The 20,766-nt window shown below is 41.9% G+C and overlaps 1 protein-coding gene across 1 annotated transcript in view; it reads right to left on the bottom strand.

Moving 5' to 3' along the window:
- Nucleotides 1-11,047: 11,047 nt before the first annotated feature.
- ASAH1 (N-acylsphingosine amidohydrolase 1) overlaps nucleotides 11,048-20,766 on the bottom strand; it is a 29,409-nt gene continuing 19,690 nt past the window's right edge. The window contains exons 6-14 of the mRNA XM_007961774.3: nucleotides 20,255-20,329; nucleotides 18,667-18,712; nucleotides 17,463-17,607; nucleotides 16,871-16,925; nucleotides 16,326-16,407; nucleotides 14,534-14,665; nucleotides 14,304-14,427; nucleotides 13,475-13,531; nucleotides 11,048-12,237 (exon numbers count right to left, since the gene is read on the bottom strand). Coding sequence (XP_007959965.1) covers nucleotides 12,148-12,237; nucleotides 13,475-13,531; nucleotides 14,304-14,427; nucleotides 14,534-14,665; nucleotides 16,326-16,407; nucleotides 16,871-16,925; nucleotides 17,463-17,607; nucleotides 18,667-18,712; nucleotides 20,255-20,329 — 806 coding nt within the window. The 3' untranslated portion in view covers nucleotides 11,048-12,147. The remainder of the gene's footprint in view (nucleotides 12,238-13,474; nucleotides 13,532-14,303; nucleotides 14,428-14,533; nucleotides 14,666-16,325; nucleotides 16,408-16,870; nucleotides 16,926-17,462; nucleotides 17,608-18,666; nucleotides 18,713-20,254; nucleotides 20,330-20,766) is intronic.

Genomic DNA, 20,766 nt, shown 5'->3' on the forward strand with positions numbered 1-20,766 from the left:
TTTGTCTGGTTTTTCTGTGGTATCAGGTAGAAGGTGAATCTGACTCCTGCTACTTCATCCTGCCTGGAAGTGTAAGTTGTGATGACATTTGTCTGCCTATACGTTTTGTTGAATGAATAAATGGGAGTTGCAGAGTTTGTTTCTTCACTGAGTTGCAGGTGGTTAGAAAGGATATGGAGAAGGGTGCTGGCCCATTTGTACTTATAAGACTGCAATCATGTTAAAAGCAGTCCCCTGGATACACAGGAGAGCATTCAAAGAAGAGCACCACATCAAAGAAGAGCATTACAGAACCTCATCTTGCCCTTATGAGTAAGACCACTGGGTCGCTTCAGCCTGGTTCTGTCTCTAACCAGTAACTCCGAGGACACAGTAGCATCTTTTTCCTTTTCCTCTGCTAGAATGAGTTGTTGTCCCCAGAGGCTTCTGGAATTCAGTGACTCAGCAACCATGAGGGTGGTGTGAACATTAAGTAAATTTATTTTTCCAACATGATTTATGAAATTGCAATTATAGATCCCTAGACCCATCTGTTGACCTCTCTATCCTTGTGTTGCTGCAAGCACTTGAAAACTTGTAGTTCTTCAAACTGGTCGTACTGTTTCATGCTTCCATACTTCATACACACTCTTTTTCTCTGCCAGTCAAACGACTTATTTCCTTCTTTTTACATCGAACTCCTGCTCATTCTTTAAGGCTTTGTCTTCTTCAGCCCTCCCTTTTGGGCTGTAGTTTCTCATTTCTGTGTTTACCCTGTGCAAACTCCCATCATGGCTAATCCCAATGAGTGATTTACTCTCCTAACTCCCATCTTGGGCTGTATGATCCTTCAGGGAAGGGGCTGTGTGTTACCCAGCCCAGTACAGTGCCTTCCATGGTTTTCATTCAGTGTTGAGCTGGTTGAATTCAACATGAAGTGTAAGAGTTACAGGCTATTGATTTGATCTTGGTCAAAAATAGTGGCTTGGAACATAGGGCAACTGCCAAGAGTCTTTTGTGTTTAACATGGGAGTCACAATCACATTCTTTTTTGCTACCGTTTCAGATCAGATTTCCCAGGTTAGAGGGTTCTCTGTTCTGATGTCCCTTCTTCTTTCACTTGCCCTGACACAGGCACCTGTGCCTCAGTAGTCACAATGGACCCTTTGCCAGATTAGGGTTGTAGTCCTTTCGGCCCCATCTCCCCAGGAATGTCTTTGCAGGGTGCCCTAGGAATCTGTGCAAATGAACGTGGTGATGGGAATAGAGTAATTCTGTCACTCTTCCAAGTGTGTTCACTGACGTCATAGATTAACTAGCTATGGTAATTACTGTTTCTGAGTGTCTGGGGAAAAAGGCTTTCTCCCCACTGCTGGGAGTGTGCAGTGATTTAGACATTTTGGAAAGTGCTTCAGTAGTAGCTTACAAAATAAATTTGCACCTAACCACATCTATTCTTTATTGTGTATCTGTTATCTGTTCTATAAACTGTTAGATATGTATACATAGGATGTTCACTGCAGCATTACTTATAACTGCAGAGCTCTGAAAACAAACTAAATGTCCATCAATATATTTTGGAATCCTTCAAAGCAGTTAAAAAAGATGATAAAAATCTATAAACAGTCACATGGAAAGAGGTCCATACTGTGAAGGAAAAACAAAAGCCATGTGTAGTGGCACATGCCTGTAATCCCAACACTTTGGGACGCTGAGGTGGGAGGATCGCTTGAGCCTAGGAGTTCGAGACCAGCCTGGGCAAAATAATGAGACCTCGTCTCTACAAAAAATAAAAAGAAGCAGGGCATGGTGGTGCATTCCTGTAGCCCCAGCAACTCGGAAGGCTGAGGTAAGAGGACTGCGTGCACCCAGGATGTTGAGGCTGCAGTGAGCCATGATTGTGCCACTGCATTCCAGCCTGGGTGACAGAGTGAGACCCTTTCTCAAAACAAACAAACAGCCCAGGTGCAGTGGCTCATGCCTGTAATCTTAGCACTTTGAGAGTCTGAGGTAGGTGGATCACCTGAGGTCAGGAATTCAAGACCAGCCTGGCCAACATGGTGAAACCCCATCTCTACTAAAATACAAAAAATAGTTAGGTATGGTGGCAGATGCCTGTAATCTCATTTACTTGGGAGGCTGAGGCAAGAGAATCGCTTGAACTCGGGAGGCAGAGGTTGCAATGAACCAAGATCGTGCAATTGCACTCCAGCCTAGGTGACAGAGTGAGATTCCATCTCAAAAAAACAAAACAGGAACACAGAGCCAGAGAACATGGGTAAGAGGTTTCCTCTGGGGAGGGCAGTAGAATTTGGAAGAGTTAAGTAAGGGGGAGACTTCTATTTTGTTAAATGTTTTATCAAAAAAGATAAATCTATTATTTGCATATTTTAAAGAAAATTTTAAGACAACCTAGCTCAGTGGTTTTTAAATGATTGTACCTGATGAGACAGAGAGGGTGTCAAGTAGCTCAGAGATAAGATAACCTGATAAAAACAGATCTAATGGAAGCTTAAGGTGCTATCTCTGCAAACAAGTCTAACAAATGAAATCCTTTACTTTGCTGTACGTGGTTCACATAACTTTACTAGTCAAAATTTGAAATTACTATTAAAGTTTGTAGCAATATCTAAAGCAAAGCATGAAAAGATAAGAAAATATTTCTTCTAAATAAATTTGTCATAGGCACATAGACCAATGGAATAGAATAGAGAACCCAGAAATAAACCCAAATGCTTACAACCAACTGATCTTCAACAAAGCAAACAAAAACATAGTGGGGAAAGGACACCCTTTTCAACAAATGGTGCTGGGATAATTGGCTAGCCACATGTCCGAGAATGAAACTGGATCCTCATCTCTCACCTTACACAAAAATCAACTCAAGTTGGATTAAGGACTTAAACCTAAAACCATAAAAATTCTAGAAGATAACATTGGAAAAACCCTTCTTGACAGTGGCTTAGGCAAGGATTTCATGGTCAAAAACCCAAAAGCAATTGCAATTAAAACAAAGAGAAATAGCTGGGACCTAATTAAACTAAAGAGCTTTTGCATGGCAAAAGCAACAGTCAGCAGAGTAAACAGACAACCCACATAGTGGGAGAAAATCTTCACAATCTATGTATCTGACAATGGACTAATAACCAGAATCTACAACCAACTCAAACAAATTAGTAAGAAAAAAAACCAATCCCATCAAAAAGTGGGCTAAGAACATGAATAGACAATTCTCAAAAGAAGATATACACATGGCCAAACATATGAAAAAATGCTCAGCATCACTAATGATCAGGGAAATGCAAATCAAAACCACAGGGCAATACCACCTCACTCCTGCAAGAATGGCCATAGTCAAAGAATCAGAAATAGTAGATGTTGGCGTGGATGCGGTGATCAGCAAACACTTCTACACTCCTGCTGGGAATGTAAACTAGTACAGCCACTATGGAAAACAGTGTGGAGATTCCTTAAAGAGCTAAAAGTAGAACTACCATTTGATCCAGCAATCCCACTACTGGGTATCTACTCAGAGGACAAGAAGTCATATTCGAAATAGATACTTGGCGCACGCATGTTTATAGCCACATAATTCACAATTGCAAAATCGTGGAACCAATCCAAATGCCCATCAACAAGTGGATAAACTGTGGTATATATGTGCATATGTGTGTGTGTGTGTGTGTATATATATATATATGATGGAATACTACTCAGCCATAAAAATGAATGAATTAACAGCATTTGCAGTGACCTGGATGAGACTGGAGACTATTATTCTAAGTGAAGTAACTCAGGACTGTGGGAACTTGTGGGGAATAGTGGGAGGCGGTGAGAGAGAAAAGACAACAAATACGGTGCAGTGTATACTGCTCAGGTGATGGGTGCACCAGAATCTCACAATTCACCACTAAAAATGTACTCATGTAACCAAATACTACCTGTACCCCAATAATTTATGGAAAAATAAAATAATTTTTTAAATCTTACACTTGTATTATCACTATGTTGGCATGTCTACAAATGGTTATTTTTAAATTTCATTTTAAAGTATTTTATACAGAACAATACAGCAAATAACAATTGCTTTGGTTCTGATTCTAATAAACCACTTGAATTTTTTTTATTAGCTCTTGTGTATTTTATTTTTTTGAGACAGAGTCTCGCTCTGTCACCCAGGCTGGAATTCTGTGGCACAATCTCGGCTCACTGTAACCTCTGCCTCCCAGGTTGAAGCCATTCTCTTGCCTTAGCCTCCCCAGTAACGGGGACTACAGGCACCCTCCAGCGCACCAAGCTAAGATTTGTATTTTAGTAGAGATAGGGTTTCATCGTATTGCCCGGGCTGGTCTTGAACTCCTGAGCTCAGGCGATCCACCTGCCTTGGCCTCCCAAAGTTAGGATTACAGGCGTGAGCCACTATGCTTGGTCACTCTTCATTATTTTTAATGCTAGATTTGTCACTGTTCTTACGTAACTAAGTTGAAAAAAGAAATGCAAGTTAACTCAGCCTTTGAAATCCTGGGTTCAGAAGAATAGTCTATCAATTATATGATTTAAAAAAATAAGAACTATAATATCTTTTCCTAAACAACCACTTAAGATTTTAAAAAATCCATCATATTAGCTTTTAGCATATTGAGAACTTAAGGAGATGATAGGGAAATATTTTTAATAGTATTAGATTGTTTTGGCCATGGCAGATTCTCCACATGGAGAATGATTTGAAAAATATTAATTTATCTGGTCTATAAAACAGTAGTATTGTTCAAACATATTAATATGATTGTTATAGATTTCTATATTCTTTTGGTTAAAAAACACAGCCAAACAACAAAGGGCTGTCAACTTTTCATGGTCCCTTGGTCTTTGACAGCCCTAAAAATTTTGCGAGTATCAAAGATCTTTCATAGTGCCTTAGTTTCTTTGCATTTTAAATATAGGAAAACTGAGTGGCAGAGACAACACCAGAACAAGTCTCGAGTCCCTTATATACACCATTGCTCATTGGCAATGAATGTAGTCACTTAAAAACTACCGCGTATGTGTCCGAGAGACATACACACACATACATGAGTGAGTGTGTGTGTGTGTGTATATATATAAAATGAAGTCAGTACCCTTGAAGGCAAACAAGTGAAAACTTTACACATTGTTCCCACCCAGCAACTATAACAATCAGAAACAAAAATGTAATGAAACTCAACTACTGAAACTTGATTTTCTATACTAAGACAGTAAACTTAATTCTCTAATAACAGAGCCAATCACTGGGTGTTTGCTTTACCAAGGAATACTTTTTCTCAGTAACTAAGATGAAAAGCCTTACTTATTCCATTTAGTAACATGTATGGCCCATTGTACCGAGCAGGTGAAAAGCAAGAACTGGTGTATGCATCAAGTAATCTCCCCTTGGCTATAGCTCCTTGGCATAAGGAGATTTCACTCACCCACACACAGCATTGGACATGCATGGCCTTGCAGTTGACTTCTTAAAACTCCTCTTATCATAATATTGTGAAATAATGCTATCAACCCCGCCTCATTATTTGGTATCCACAACATGGGAAGAGCTGAATTTGTGTAGGCCACTAACCTATCAGAGTATAATGTAATTTTTTTTTTTTTAAATTGAGAGTCTTGCTGTGTCACCCAGGCTGGAGTGCAGTGGCACAATCATAGCTCACTGCAACCTCCATCTCCCAGGCTCAAGTGCTCCTCCCGCCTCAGCCTCCTGAGTAGCTGGGACACAGGTGCACGCTGCAATGCCCAGCTAATTATTTTTTGATTTTTAGTAGACATGAAGTCTCATAATGTTGTCCAGGCTGGTCTCAAGCTTTTGGCCTCATGTAATGCTCCTGCCTTGGCCTCCGAAGTGCTGGGATTACAGGTGTGAGCCACCATGCCCAGCCTTACTGTGTTTTTCTGACATTCAACGAGGGTTGGCATTGAACTCAGGTACTGTGGTTTCACATTTAAACATATTTACTGTAAATCTGCGTGTGTACAAATTATACGTATGTGTATATATAAATTGTATATATGTATATAAAATATACATCATATTTTGTATATGTTATACACGTATAAAATGTCATTTGCAGCTCACGGGCCAGTTTGGAGGCATCTTGGCTACTTGCCCATGACTGCCAAGCCGTATGCTTTCTGCCAAGTAGAGCATCATTTTGAAATACTTGATATGAAAGTTCTGATTGGATTTCACCCATGCATGTATATGACTAACAAAGACTACAACGGTTCTGACAAGTCCAACCACATCTGGGTGTTGGCTGCTACTGGATTCCCTGCCAAACTGAGACGCAATTTGAATCGAGATTTATCAAGCTAGTGGAATCCTTAGAGAAAACCGGATTTAAACCCTCATTTTACAAAGGCAGATATGGGGATGCAAGGAGTTAAGTCATGTGTCGCTGGTCACCCAGCTGGTGATGAAGCAATGGAAAAAATGAGAGATTTGTTATCTTTTGGCCTGTTTGCGTGTTGCAGCACATACTGAAAAGGATAGTGTTTGTAAACGACAGGAGATAAGGGACTTGGTGAAAAATTCATTACATTTTCTTTTTATTAATTATGAAATGTCTAAGTCATGAACAGAAGGTATCAAGGGAGATATTACACGTCAAAAATGCAAAACTATTTTTTTTTTTTTTTTTTTTTTTGAGACAGAGTTTCACTTTGTTGCCCAGGCTGGAGTGGAGTGGCATGATCTTGGCTCACTGCAACCTCCGCCTCCTGGGTTCAAGCAATTCTCGTGCCTCAGCCTCCTGAGTAGCTGGGATTACAGACGCCTGGCACCTTGCCCAGCTGATTTTTTGTATTTTATGTAGAGACAGGGTTTCCCCATGTTACCCAAGCTTGTCTTGAACTCTTGAGCTCAGGCAATCCACCCACCTCTGCCTCCCAAAGTGCTAGGATTACAGGTGTGAGCAACAGAGCCCAGCCATTTTCTTAACATGTTTTTATAACCTGTTTTCCGTTTGAAATTGCTATACACAATTCTTGGCCAAGACTTTATGATCTCCTCAAATTTTAGAAAAATCATTAAGGATCAATTTGTATGCCTAATTGATAAATTTAAAACAGTGTTATATAAGCATTCAAGGATTTACAGAAATTGGAATTACATTTGAAAACTAATTTTTTTTTTTTTTTTTTTTTTACTTTCATTGATACATGTACTACTAAATTACCTTGGGAAGAGTTTTGAATTCAATCAAAATTTCCATATCGGCCAGGCGTGGTGGCTCATGCCCGTAACCTCAGCACTTTGGGAGGCTGAGGCCAACACCTCACTTGAGGTCAAGAGTTCGAGATCAGCCTGGTCAACACAGTGAAACTCCGTCTCTGCTAAAAGTACAAAATTTAGCTGGCCGTGGTGGTGGCTGCCTGTAGTCCCAGCTACTCTGGAGGATGAAGCAGGAGAATTGCTTGAACCTGGGAGGTGGCGGCTGCAGTGAGCCAAGATGGCACCACTGTGCTCCAGCCTGGGCAACAGAGCATGACTGTCTCAAAATAAAAAAGGGGGGGAAAAAAAGGAGAAAAGAAAAATTCCAATCCAGTATTTTAAAATAACAATGTCCTACTTTGCAGAAAGCATTTGAAATGTTACACAGTCACAGGCAGCCAGCTGAGATGCCTCCAGATTGGCCTGTCAGCTACAAATGGACACAGGAATCAGACACATGTGAAGTAAATGTTCGGGCTACTGCCTGGAGCTGAATCCACCAGGAGCCCACACTGCCTCTGCACCTCCCTCCAAGCTCTGCAGTGGGGCTGTGTGCTGGGCTCCACGAACCTGGAACATAAACTCCAGCGGTGCCACAGGCGGCTTGTCTGTGTGATGTGCAGGACAGGTGCTATTGCTCAACCTTGCAATGGGAGCAACAAGTTCCAGGTGTTACTGCTACCACTGAGGACTGGGACGACCAAGCCAAGTTTGGGTCTTGGTGAAAAGTCATTGGAAGGGCCCCCAGTGAGGGCTGAATGGTTAGGTATCTTTATGTGGATTTTATATTTGACAGAGGCAAAACCTAGTTGACCCAGGTCTCTTCTGGTCCACAGGGCCAGTGATTTTTACTAACTTTCTCCATATCGTGCATGCCCCACACCTCCTTTCCCAGCCTGTGAGACCGCAGAGGGGTGCAGTCTATCCCACTCTGTCTGTTGTAGTCCGTTTTCACACTGCTAAGTTATAAAGGAAAGAGGTTTAATTGACTGACAGTTCCGCATGGCTGGGGAGGCCTCAGGAAACTGACCATCGTGGCAGAAGGCAAGAGGGAAATTCGGAGACACCTTCAACAAAGCAGCAGGAGAGAAGCAAGTCGGAGAACGAGGAAGTGCCACAGTTTAAAACCATCAGCCCTCATGAGAGCTCACTCACTATCACGAGAACAGCATGGGGGAAACCACCCCCATGCTCCAATCAACTCCACCTGGTCCCTGCCCTGACAATCGAGATGAGATTTGGGTGAGACACAGGGCCAAACCATATCACTGTCCAAGCCTGCCCTTCAAGGAGCCCCAGAGGAAGCCGGGGCTGTTGGAGGCCGCCGGGGGCTGGCATGCCTAGACCCTACTCAGCTGCCCCGAAGGCTGAGACACTGTGAAACGCCTGAGATTTTACCCTGCTTGCAAGCTAATGACCTAGCCTGCCACAGCTTCCTGGATGCTGGCAGACTCCTGGGTCAAAGGCAAAGGACTGTATTACTCTGGGAATTCCATGTGCCACCCCCCAAGTCCCCCAAGGAGGTGACGTGTGACAACCCAATTTATGATGTATCATCTGTATCCTAGCTGAGGAACCCCGAGCTCAGGAAACCCCTCGAGTTACAAGACGGGCTTCTTGTCCAACCAACTCATCCAACCTTTGCCTTACAGGTAGACGATGACCTTTATTAACCGTAGTCAGGAAATTAATCTGTCCTCTGCCTAGACAAGCATCCTTGAAGATGTCAAGAACCGCCAGAGAATTGCCCAACACACACCAGTCTAGTATCCCCTGTGCCACTGGCTGGGAAACCCACTTTATCAACGTAAGAGGGAGTGCCAGGGAAAGAGAGAGGACTGATTTTCATGTGAGTTGACCAACCTCCACAAGTTGTGAAGGCTGAGGAGCCCAGCCACACTTCCCCAGGCTTGTAGATGGGGCCAGCATGCAGCTCGGTGTGGTCTGGAGCCTGCTGGCCACATCTGTCATATGTGATGCTAAGCTGGCAACTATTTTGTAAATTGTCACCAATAAACAAAAACTATCCTTCACTTTGTGAGACTAACTTCAATAATGACTGTGTGAGCTTTTACAGTGACTTTTTAAAAATTTCAGAACGTTTCATATTTTTCATTTACTCCTGGGTCACAGCCACAGAAAGACTGAGGGGCTCTTAACGCATTCCCCACAGCTGAGCATGATTCAGACTCAGGGTAGTCAGAAACAAGTGACCCCTCAGCTCCTAACACCAAAGGGTTTCTGATCCCTATGGGAACATTAATAATTGACATAGAACAAGTAGAAGGCAGTGACGCAGTGGTGTCCAGGCTCCGCACGGTGGCCTGGTCCATGGCAGCAGAAGTGTGGGTCTCACAGAACAGAGCTGTTTCTCAATCCTACTTGCAAAGTTAAGAATTCGGGGCCGGACGCCAGGTGTGGTGGCTCACGCCTGCAATCCCAGCACTTTGGGAGGCCGAGGCAGGTGGATGACGACGTCAGGAGGTTGAGACCGTCCTGGTGAACATGCTGAAACCGTCTCTACTAAAAATCCAAAAAAAGTTAGCCAGGCGTGGTGGCGGGCGCCTGTAGTCCCAGCTACTCGGGAGGCTGAGGCAGGAGACTGGCGTGAACCCGGGAGGCGGAGCTTGCAGTGAGCCGAGATCCGGCCACTGCACTCCAGCCTGGGCGACAGAGCGAGACTAAGAATTCGGGTGTCATGATAAGAGCACAGGAGTTGGACACACCTGGCTGAAAGCCTGGCTCTAAGCCCTTCTATTAATGCAACTTTCATCAAGTTACCCTTTGTTCCATGGTTGGCAAGTGTGATTACAAGTGATACTGGGGTTTGCTGAGGAGGTAATCTAGGTCAAGCATGTTATCAAGCACAAGGCCTGGTACATAAATGGGTACGTAGGAGCTCTAATTAAGATGAGTGACTGAGGAGCTCCATGTGTGAAAGGAATACAGGTAGGATTTAGGCTTCCATTCAAAATCAAACTCCCAAAAACTAGGCAGGGATATGAGATATAGCCCATGGTTTGGATTCAACTTGGACATTTTTTTTAAAATAATATTTCTAAAAATAGTCTCATTAATGCAATGGCTACTAAGTTTTGTCCTCTCCAAATTAAAGTAGCACTTACCATTACCCAATGGGAACTACAGTCGGCATTTTGGATAATATCCTCCCAGTCATCTTTTGATATTCTAAATGTGTATCTAGTTATGCATAAGTACATGTATAAAGTGTTATATAAATAGGCTTATCCCATATATCCTATTTTAAAACTGCTTTACCACTAAACAATTACTTCTTAAAATCTTAACACCTGCTATTTCTTGTAAACTGTGATTTACTCCTGAGAAATTGGTCTGAAACAATGAGCATCTCACCTCTTTATTATCAGGCATATCAAAGACTACTACATTAATAAAAAAAAACACAACAAGTTTACCTGACTTCATTTTTATAAGAGGTAGAAAATCTGAGTGAACTTTTCTTTTCATTAATCGAATCCTATTTTAATGTAAATCCTCTTATAATTCCTCTTGCTTCACTGAAGTAATCTTGGAATCACTAAAGTTGTGTGGAAGCACCTCCTATCTAGGGGAAAAACTGCCTTTAAAGGCCTGCAAATTGGGTTGATAGTATCTGGTTAAGAGGTGGTATTAGTCATGTAAGAGTAAGATTGTGACCGTTTAGTCATATTTAATAACCCACTTACATAACCCTTGTTATTTAATTCAGATACGATGTTCAGCTTGTATTTCTTGATAATAACCCCCCACCTTCAAACCAACACAGATGTACACACCCAATCAGCGTGCATGACTGCTGACTGGCACTCTTTCCAATGACTGTTTATTGAGTGTCGGGAACACAACTGTGATTATACAAAATGAAGTGGACATATGGTCTTGCATAAATGGCATCCATTTCACAGTTAATCGTGAAGGTTAGAAAGGTTAACAAGTTCTATTAGTACTTTTCGTAAGTAGTTTGATTTCTGAAAAACAGAGTAACATAATTTTAGTAACTACTAACATTTCTTTCAAACGACATGTCAATCTGAAGAACAAACTAAAAACCTGTTTATTACATGAATGCTACTTATGAGAATTTAAAATAATGGGTTCACTTCCTATTTTCCACGTCTTTGTTTATTTACTAAATTCACAGAAACTGGGACGCGGTTTTTTAAGTCAGCAACTTCCTTAGGGTTACTGGGAGGTAGAGGAATTATGAAAAAGGGAACACTTCAATTATTGTATAAAAGACTGCCTTGCATACTGATTACTTCTTGAACCCCTAAAAGTGCTATTTAGAGTCAAAGGGCCATTTTTTGCCCATTAAAAGTAACATACAGGTGAATGTCTGTCTCATCCCTCTAATCATATGTAATAAAATTATACTGCTGTCACTAACAGCAAAGGTAATGGTATATTAACAGTAGTTAGAACCGGAAGGAAAAGGCTGTTATACAGAAAAACATACAAATATGTAGGTGAAAGTGAAAAACTGAAGAATGTGGAGTGTTTACTGTTCCGTTACTCACACAGATGTGCTGGATTCAATACCCACGCTGAATCTCCATTTATTCCACAGAGGTGGAGCTCACCATGGTTCGAATGCCCACCAGATCCCCAAATGTCAAAGTGAAACACAACTCAATGAATTCTACATGATTGTTTTACTTGCCCTAAAGAAGTTATCTGTAAATAAGATAAAAATCTTACTGTAAATAAGATAAAAAATCAACTGATAGGGCAAAAAAAAAAAGTCTGTCAATTGTCAACAGCTGCAGGAAGACAAGCTTGTGACTCAAAGAGAACCTGCCCCGAGTCTTAGTCTTCGGAGGGTCAGACAGCTGCAGTATTCGGTCACATGGAGGTGGTGTCTTCATGTTTCAGAGGCCGCGTTCTGTAGACCAGACGTGTGCTCACCAACCTATACAAGGGTCAGGGCAGTCCCGCATGTAAGTTTCAAATTGATCTTTGGTAACATCTATCAAAGTTGTGAACACGGTCAGCTGAAAGAAAAGTTATTTTTACTTTAAGGACGTTTTCAATTCAGAGATGTTCTGATACATATTAGCATTTCTATACTTGCAAAATTTGCTTTAGGAAGTTATTGAATATTAAATAATATAATGTTAATATATGCAAAGCATGTTATATATAATGTATATATTTATATTAATATAGTATAATGTAAAATTACCTAATCATTATACAGTCTCATCAAATAATTAAAGCAACCAACTTCAACAGGATCACTATTTCAGGTAATGAATATAAAAAGGCTCAGGAAATGATCTCCAGCTCCTTACAGGAGCTTATTCCTGACAGCACATTGCTTCACCCCCAGTGCTTGAAGACTGCCTTAACCCTCCTCGACGCACAGCTGGCAGTCCTGGGAGGCCTCCGGGTGTCCTATGGAGTAAAAACCGTGGAGCTTTGGCTATCCCTATCCTTAAAGCATTTCCAATACAGTGGGGGAAACTGCAGGCACCCAGATCACAAGGCACACACCTAAACTCATGGTTCACACAAACTACGGTCACGAGATGGTGACTTGCTCAAAGATGGTGTAGGGAAAACGCCAAGTATGGCAGGGTCCGTGAATTGAAGGCAGGCTTCTTGCGAGAGCCAGGATGACCCGGATGCTAAAGGCCAGGAGGGATTTGTCCTGGCAAGGGTAAAGGTGGCATGTTTACGTTAGGGAGAGCTGTGGAAAAGGACCAAAAAAAGAAGGAACACATGGCATAATTAAGGGGGCATATTCAGAACGTTCAGGGAATGACTGTTAGCAAGTGGTGGGATGATTAGGAAACTTTTTGCATTTTTAAAATCTATAGTGTAGGGAAAAGATAAACAGATGTAGTAAAGTTTAAGGAAAACCCTAACCCACCAAGACACAGAGCTCCGTCTGAAAATGGACTTCAGACTTTGCTTTGTTGACGTTTAGGTGTTAGTTACATAGTGTGAGATTTTTAATAGATGCCGATAAGAGTAAAATGCTAGATTTAATTCAGTTGCCATGTAAATAAAGCTATAAACAATACTCTGACCTATCAAGCCTCAGTGATCATTTTCTTTGTTGTATTCCAAAATAGAGTTTTAGCCACACAAAAACATTTTGTAAAAAATCAGCCCTAAGGTGAACATAATTTCTGTGTTCAAACTGATCAAAGATAACAGAGAAAGATAAAACACAGGGCCAAATTCTTTCCCTTAAGGCAAATAAACATATAATATTTAAAATACCTTGTTGAGGACAGGTTTTGTTGACAGGACATCATACATGTTTTCAAATGAGATATTCTAAAACACACACAAAAAGTTTTGTTCAGTAAGTTAAATACAAAGTCAACAGGCTTATCTACACACATGGGTCACTAGAAACCAAGACATTCCTTTTTTTTTTTTTTGAGACGGAATCTCACTCTGTCGCCCAAGCTGGAGTGCAGTGGTGTGATCTCGGCGCACTGCAAGCTCTGCCTCCCGGGTTCATGCCATTCTCCTGCCTCAGCCTCCCGAGTAGCTGGGACTACAGGCGCCCGCCGCCACGCCCAGCTAATTTTTTTTATATATTTAGTAGACACGGGGTATCACTGTGTGAGCCAGGATGGTCTTAATCTCCTGACCTCATGATCCACCCGCCTCGGCCTCCCAAAGTGATGGGATTACAGGCATGAGCCACCGCGCCCTGTCCAGACATTCTTTAATCAACCTCCCCTCCATCCCCGCAGTAGACTTTCTATGGGAGTCACTGTTAGAAACACACGTAACAGTTTTAATGGATTACTTTCCTCTCTCTCATTCCCCTTTTTAAATTCTTAAATTTAAAATAAAAAAATGCCTGTTTGTTATTCAACTTCAGAGTGGTATCCCGCATTAGAACCAGAAAGGGCAAGTACAGCACAATTTTGCTCTTTAAGTTAAAAAAACAAAACAAAAAATCAGTGGAGAGTGACCAGAGATACTATGAATAACAGGAGGTTTATAAATTACTTGAAGTCCAAAGAAAAATGGCAGAACCAAGAGAACGCTTCGTGGCAACAGTTTCTTTCTAAAGATGACCCTGCAAAGGTACCTCTTGGGTGGTGCGGTTCAGACACATCTTTGCAGGCGTCCTGCGATCATCAAGGAAGAAGGGATTTTTCCAACGGTCATAATTTGTTTGTACCACATACCATCTATCCTGCTTAGCATCGAGTCTAGATACAAAAAGAGAGATTCCGTCTTAGGCTACAGCCTTAAAACTCGAAGTATGTCAGTGTATGCTTTTGTTTCTACTTCTTTTGCTTTAACAAATCTACTTACTCATATACATCCAATGATTCCTTTCTGTCTCGTGTAATCACACAACCCTCACCAGACTGGTTGCCTCCCAGGATAAAGTAGGCTGGGGCCAGTATCTTGGTCTTGGTCAATATATTCTTGGCTTCCTCATAACTATATAGAAACATTTAAAAAGAAAAATGAAACTTTTTTTTATTTCAGTAAATAACTTCATTTCTTTTTTAAATTTTAAGTTCTGGGATACATGTGCAGAATGTGCAGGTTTGTTACATAGGCATACATGTGCCATGGTGGTTTGCTACACCCATCAACCCATCATCTAGGTTTCAAGCCCTACATGCATTAGGTATTTGTCCTAATGCTCTCCTTGCCCTTTTACCCCACCCCCCGAAAGGCCCTGTGTATGATGTTCCCCTCCCTGTGTTCACATGTTCTCTTTGTTCAGCTCCCACTTATGAGAACATGCGGTGTTTGGTTTTCAGTTCCTGTGTTAGTTTGCTGAGGATGATGGTGGGAAACATTTTTAGATGACTTAGAATGGAAATGTTTAGCTCTGTAGAAACTAAAGGAAAACAAGTATCTAAGGAACGTATTCTTTATTTATTTTTATTTTTAGAGATGGGGTCTCACTATGTCGCCAAGGCTAGTCTCGAACTCCTGGGTGCAAGCGATACTCTTGCCTTTGCCTCCCAAAGTGCTGGGATTACAGGCATGAGCCACCACACCCAGCCACAAAGTGATTTGTAAAAAAGGATGGTGAGCAACGACTCTGGGAAAAGCAATCCCTGACCCTGTATGGTGAACACTGAGATGGGAAGTGGGAATCTTAGGAAGTCCCTCTAATCTGAAGGAGAAACAAAGTGGCCTCGAGAGATCATCTTCCACCCTTACTGTCCATGCCTTTCACTGAACAACAGAACAAAGGGAAATAATATTACAGTATATAGGGCTTAGAGAATAGAAAGTAAACCTTCTTGAAAATTAGGACTATGGAAAACTGAAGTGGGTTATCAAAGAACACTACTAACATTAAATCTTATTCCCTGGGAAGTATTAAAAGTAGGATTGATGCCCATTTATTTGGACGCAGTGCAGGCTGAATGAAGGAAAGGCAGTTTTGCTATTGTAAGAGTTCTATACCAAAGCAGGATATAACTTACAGGCTAATATGTACTACATTTTGTATTTATTTATTTTGTTTTTTTGAGATAAGAGTCTTACTCTGTCACCCAGGGTGAAGTGCAGTGGACTGATGCCAGTTCCCTGTAGTCTCGACCTCCTTGGGCTCAGGTGATTCTCCCACCTCAGCCTCCTGAGTAGCTGGGACTACAAGCATGTGCCACCATGCCTGGCTAATTTCTGTACTTTTTGTAGAGACAGGATTTCGCCATGTTGCTCAGACTGGTCTCAAACCCCTGGGGTCAAGTGATCTGCCAGTCTCAGCCTCCCAAAGTGTTAGGATTACAGGCATAAGCCACTGTGCCTGGTCTGTACTACCATTTAAATGAAGATTTTACTGTACGATTGTTCTTTTGTGTGTGGGTGATTTTTTTTTCTGTATACCAAAAATATTCATAGGTGCCTTTCAGAATGTCAGTATCCCTAGTGCTAATTTTAAGTAATTCATTTCTTTGCTATAAAACACACAATATGCACAAAGAAAACATGAATAATTCCATGAGTCTCAGAGGTTCACCTGAGAAATTCTGTAATAGCTCCTCAAAGAATTGTTAAGCTGGAGCTTAACAAATATTTTTATTTTTAAATATAATTTAAAATAAATATTTGATAGTAAAGCAACGAAACACTTTACCTTGTGCTATTTTCCAGAACTGTTCTAGTGAGAAACCCTATCCACATGGCATCTTTCTTTCCCAAAATCCATTCTAGAATACCTGGAAGAGATGGAACACACTGTCAGGAACTGGAAGAGGTTAGACTATATAACCAGTCAGGAACCGGAAGACGCTGGACAGTGTATCCAGTCAGCAACCGGAAAAGACTGTACTATGTAACCAGTCAGGAACCAGAAGAGGCTGGACTATGTAACCGTCAGGACCGGAAGAGGCTGGACTATGTAACCGTCAGGAACCGGAAGAGGGTGGACTATGTAACCAGTCAGGAACCGGAAGAGGCTGGACTATGTAACCAGTCAGGAACCGGAAGTGGCTGGACTTTGTAACCAGTCAAGAATCGGAAGAGGGTGGACAATGTAACCAGTCGGGAACCAGGAGAGGTTAGACTTTGTAACCAGTTAGGAACCGGAAGAGGTTGGACTATGTAACCAGAAGGCACAGTCCAGTCATCCTCATAAAAAAGCCCTGAGATTCCCATTTCACTTGAGCATGCGCTACTTACCCAGATAACCACCATTTACACTGAAACGTTCATTCAGTGTAAGACTGAACAGTCCCTGAGAAAAAGACAAAGCAACGAAGTCAGAAACATCAACCATGCGCTTTAAGGCCCTGTCGCCACTGTACTTCAGAGTGGGATATAAAGGCCTAGCTTGGGTAATGGGGAAGGCAAAAATAAATCAAAATCATGCAAGGCTTTTTAAAAAGTTCAAAGCATTTCTGATTCTAGTATGTGACATAAGTAGGTGGGGTATCACTGGCTACGTTTTTTGGACAGGAAACTGAAGGGCAGAGAATGAACGCCTGACTTGCCTAAGTGAGTGGCAGACCCAGGACCAGGTCCCAGATTGTGACTCCCAGCCCTTGACACCCGGCCACATGCTCTTTATCCTAGAACAGGCTCAGAAACCTCCATTTCCTTTCTACTCGTCTCTACCACGGGATCTCATACCTATGAAGTGACAAGAAGTACAAGGGGATGAAATGGGGCTTCATATTCCCTTTAGGTCCTCATATTCTTAGATTTCACCTTTTACATAACAGTAATAGGACAAAAAGCTACCTGTGTAATTATTTAACAACAGAGTCCTTACTGGTTTGAATCCTGTTAACATGCCCACATAGCCAGCAAAGCTTGAAGCCTTGAAGACAGTTTTGTTGTTTCTTTGGAAGTCCAAATTCACCGTTAAAGGTTTTAGTTCCTCAGTTATGACCCAGGTATCATTATTTATGTTCCACCTACAAAAGACAAGTTTCAGTGACATTTAAGAAACACAGTGATAATAATGATGAACATGATGATGAGGGCCAGGCATTACACTGGGAGCTTTATCTACCGAGTCACCAAGATCAATCCTAACAAGACTTTTACAATATGATACCTTTATTCTGTTTTCCAAACGATAAAACTGAGGTTCACAGAAGTCGGGTAACTCTCCCAGTATCACACAGCTTATAATTAGCCTCAGATTCAAACACAGAATGCTAATTACAACACTCTTTATTTTTTCAGAAAGGTCAAGATGGACACATACAATAGAAGAGTGTGCCCCTCTTGTCTCAACACTCAGTAATCCATTTATCTTCACTTATGATCACATTTTGGGTGTGACTTGAGACTTATTTTTCATCAATGTAATACAACCTACTCTTCTTATAGAATTAAACAGTTCCTGTGGTCTTTTTTTTTTTTTTTTTTTGTGACGGAGTCTCGCTCTGTTGCCCAGGCTGGAGTGCAGTGGCCCGATCTCCACTCACTGCAAACTCCGCCTCCCGGGTTCATGCCATTCTCCTGCCTCAGCCTCCCGAGTAGCCGGGACTACAGATGCCTGCCACCGCGCCCGGCTAACTTTTGTATTTTTAGTAGAGACGGGGTTTCACCGTGTTAGCCAGGGTGGTCTCGATCTCCCGACCTAATGATCTGCCCGTCTCGGCCTCCCAAAGTGCTGGGATTACAGGTGTGAGCCACGTGCCCGGCCCTTTTTTTTTTTTTTTTTTTTTTTAGATGGAGTCTGGCTCTATAACCCAAGCTGGAGCTCAGTGGCAGGATCTTGGCTCACTGCAACCTCTGCCTCGTAGGTTCAAGCAATTCTCTGCCTCAGCCTCCCAAGTAGCTGGGATTACAGGTGCCGGCCACCACACCTGGCTAATTTTTGTATTTTTAGTAGAGATGGGATTTCACCATCTTGGCCAGGCTGGTCTTAAACTCCTGATCTCGTGATCCACTGGCCTTAGTCTCCCAAAGTGCTGGGATTACAGGTGTGAGCCACCATGCCTGACCCTGTGTTCTTTACTTACCCAAGAAATACTCCAAAATCCATGTTTCTCCCATGTATTAGATGACCTATTTGAAGGTAGACAAAAGAGACGTGTAATAGCAGTTAAGATTCTAAATCAAAGCTGGACAATTAACTTTGATTAATTAATTTATTTTTGAGACAGCGTCTCGTTCTGTTGCCCAGACTGGAGTGCAGTGGTGCGATCTCAGCTCACTGCAACCTTTGCCTCCCAGGTTCAAGCAATTCCGGTGCCTCAGCCTTCCACATAGTTGGGATTACAGACACATGCCACCATACCTGGCTAGTTTTTTTTTCTATTTTTTTTTTTTTTTTTTAGTAGAGATGGGGTTTCACCATGTTGGCCACGCTGGTCTCAAACTCCTGACCTCAGATGATCCACCCACCTCGGCCTCCCAAAGTGCTAGGATCACAGGTGTAAGCCACCATGTCTGGCCTCTAATTTTGATTAATTTATATTTACAACTGTTTCTTCAAACAATAAGAAGTAAGGAACATCCTAATATCCTAAGCCTTCACTAGATGGGACTGTTGTCACTGCCAATCTGCCAGACAACCCCACAAAATCTGAGAGCACAGGTTTCAGGTAAGATCAGAATATGGGAAAAGGAATCAATGGTCATATTTTGTTTCACTATCACATGGTTCTACCAGGACACAGAAATCTGAGCCTCAATTACTGGGATTCATCCAATGTTCCCCTTCAGGCATCATCCCCTAGAGCAGGACACCTCAAGGGTAAGGTACAGGCAGATTTATACCCAGAGTATAGGTCGAAGATCACGGTGAGTTAGCGAAGTTGTCCTGTGCTTTGTACTCTGGGGACCAGTTAGGAAAAATACGAGAAAGTGAGGCTGGTACACACTGGGTCGCCTGGCTGGGAAAGGATGAGAGAATGTGTGTTCTGGGCCTCAAGAAAAGGACAGATGTCATGACATACATGAAGATGAGGAAGTACCTCCTGCGAGCACTTCTATTAAATCATGTGGACGGGTATAAGTAGACTATGAGGAAAAGAAGAATGTTTCTAGCCCTGAAACACTTCTTCCAGGTTTTTGGCATATTTGAATTCAACTTTAATAGGCAGTATAGTAATCTTAAAATAAGGAGAATTTTCAGTACACTCATAAAAATTTACCAAGAAATAGGCTGGGTGCGGTGGCTCAAGCCTGTAGACCCAGCACTTTGGGAGGCCGAGACGGGCGGATCATGAGGTTAGGAGATCGAGACCACTCTGGCTAACATGGTGAAACCCCATCTCTACTGAAAAATACAAAAACTAGCAGGGCGAGGTGGCGGGTGCCTGTAGTCCCAGCTACTTGGGAGGCTGAGGCAGGAGAATGGCGTGAACCCGGGAGGCGGAGCTTGCAGTGAGCTGAGGTCCGGTCACTGCACTCCAGCCTGGGCGACAGAGCGAGATTCCGTCTCAAAAAAAAAAAAAAAATTTACCAAGAAATAAAAAGCTCTATGCAACACACACAGAATTTATGTAGCAAGCCCAAAGTTTAGAAGTTCTAATTCCATTTATTTAGAAGATTCTTCTTTATGTAGTGCTTCATACTGCCCACCCTCCCTGAGTGCACAATTACCTTTTTTGTCTTCTGCTACTATCGAAGTACAAAGGGTAAAAAATTCGTAAAAAATATTGTATGAAATAATCTCTCCTATGAGGAAAGAAAGAAAAATTTTGTGTTAATATACAGAACCATGACGATGGGAGAAAAATTTGTTTTAAGAAAAAGTTTAAGTATTTTCATTGTGTGAGTGTGTGTTTTGGCCAGTGGGGCTGTGCCGGAACGGCCAGCTGGACGGTGGTTTTCTTCCCCAGCTGGGACTCTCTAGACTCAAGATGAAACAAGTCACCAAGGAGGCAGCCTTTGGACCAGCTGAACATCTGCACAAGTTGCAACTGTTCTCCAACATCATGTCAAAAATGTTTATCAACATGTTTCATTTTGATTTTTCTTTTGGGAGCGTAAATATGATCATTTAATACAACTGGCTCTTGGCTATTTGCTTGAAATGTATTTTGCCCAGATTTTTAAACTGTGACTAAAATTTCTAAGGTGAAAAAGGAGATTCAAGAACTATTAATAAACTA

Source organism: Chlorocebus sabaeus, chromosome 8 (genome assembly GCF_047675955.1).
Source record: "Chlorocebus sabaeus isolate Y175 chromosome 8, mChlSab1.0.hap1, whole genome shotgun sequence".
NCBI lineage: Eukaryota > Metazoa > Chordata > Mammalia > Primates > Cercopithecidae > Chlorocebus > Chlorocebus sabaeus.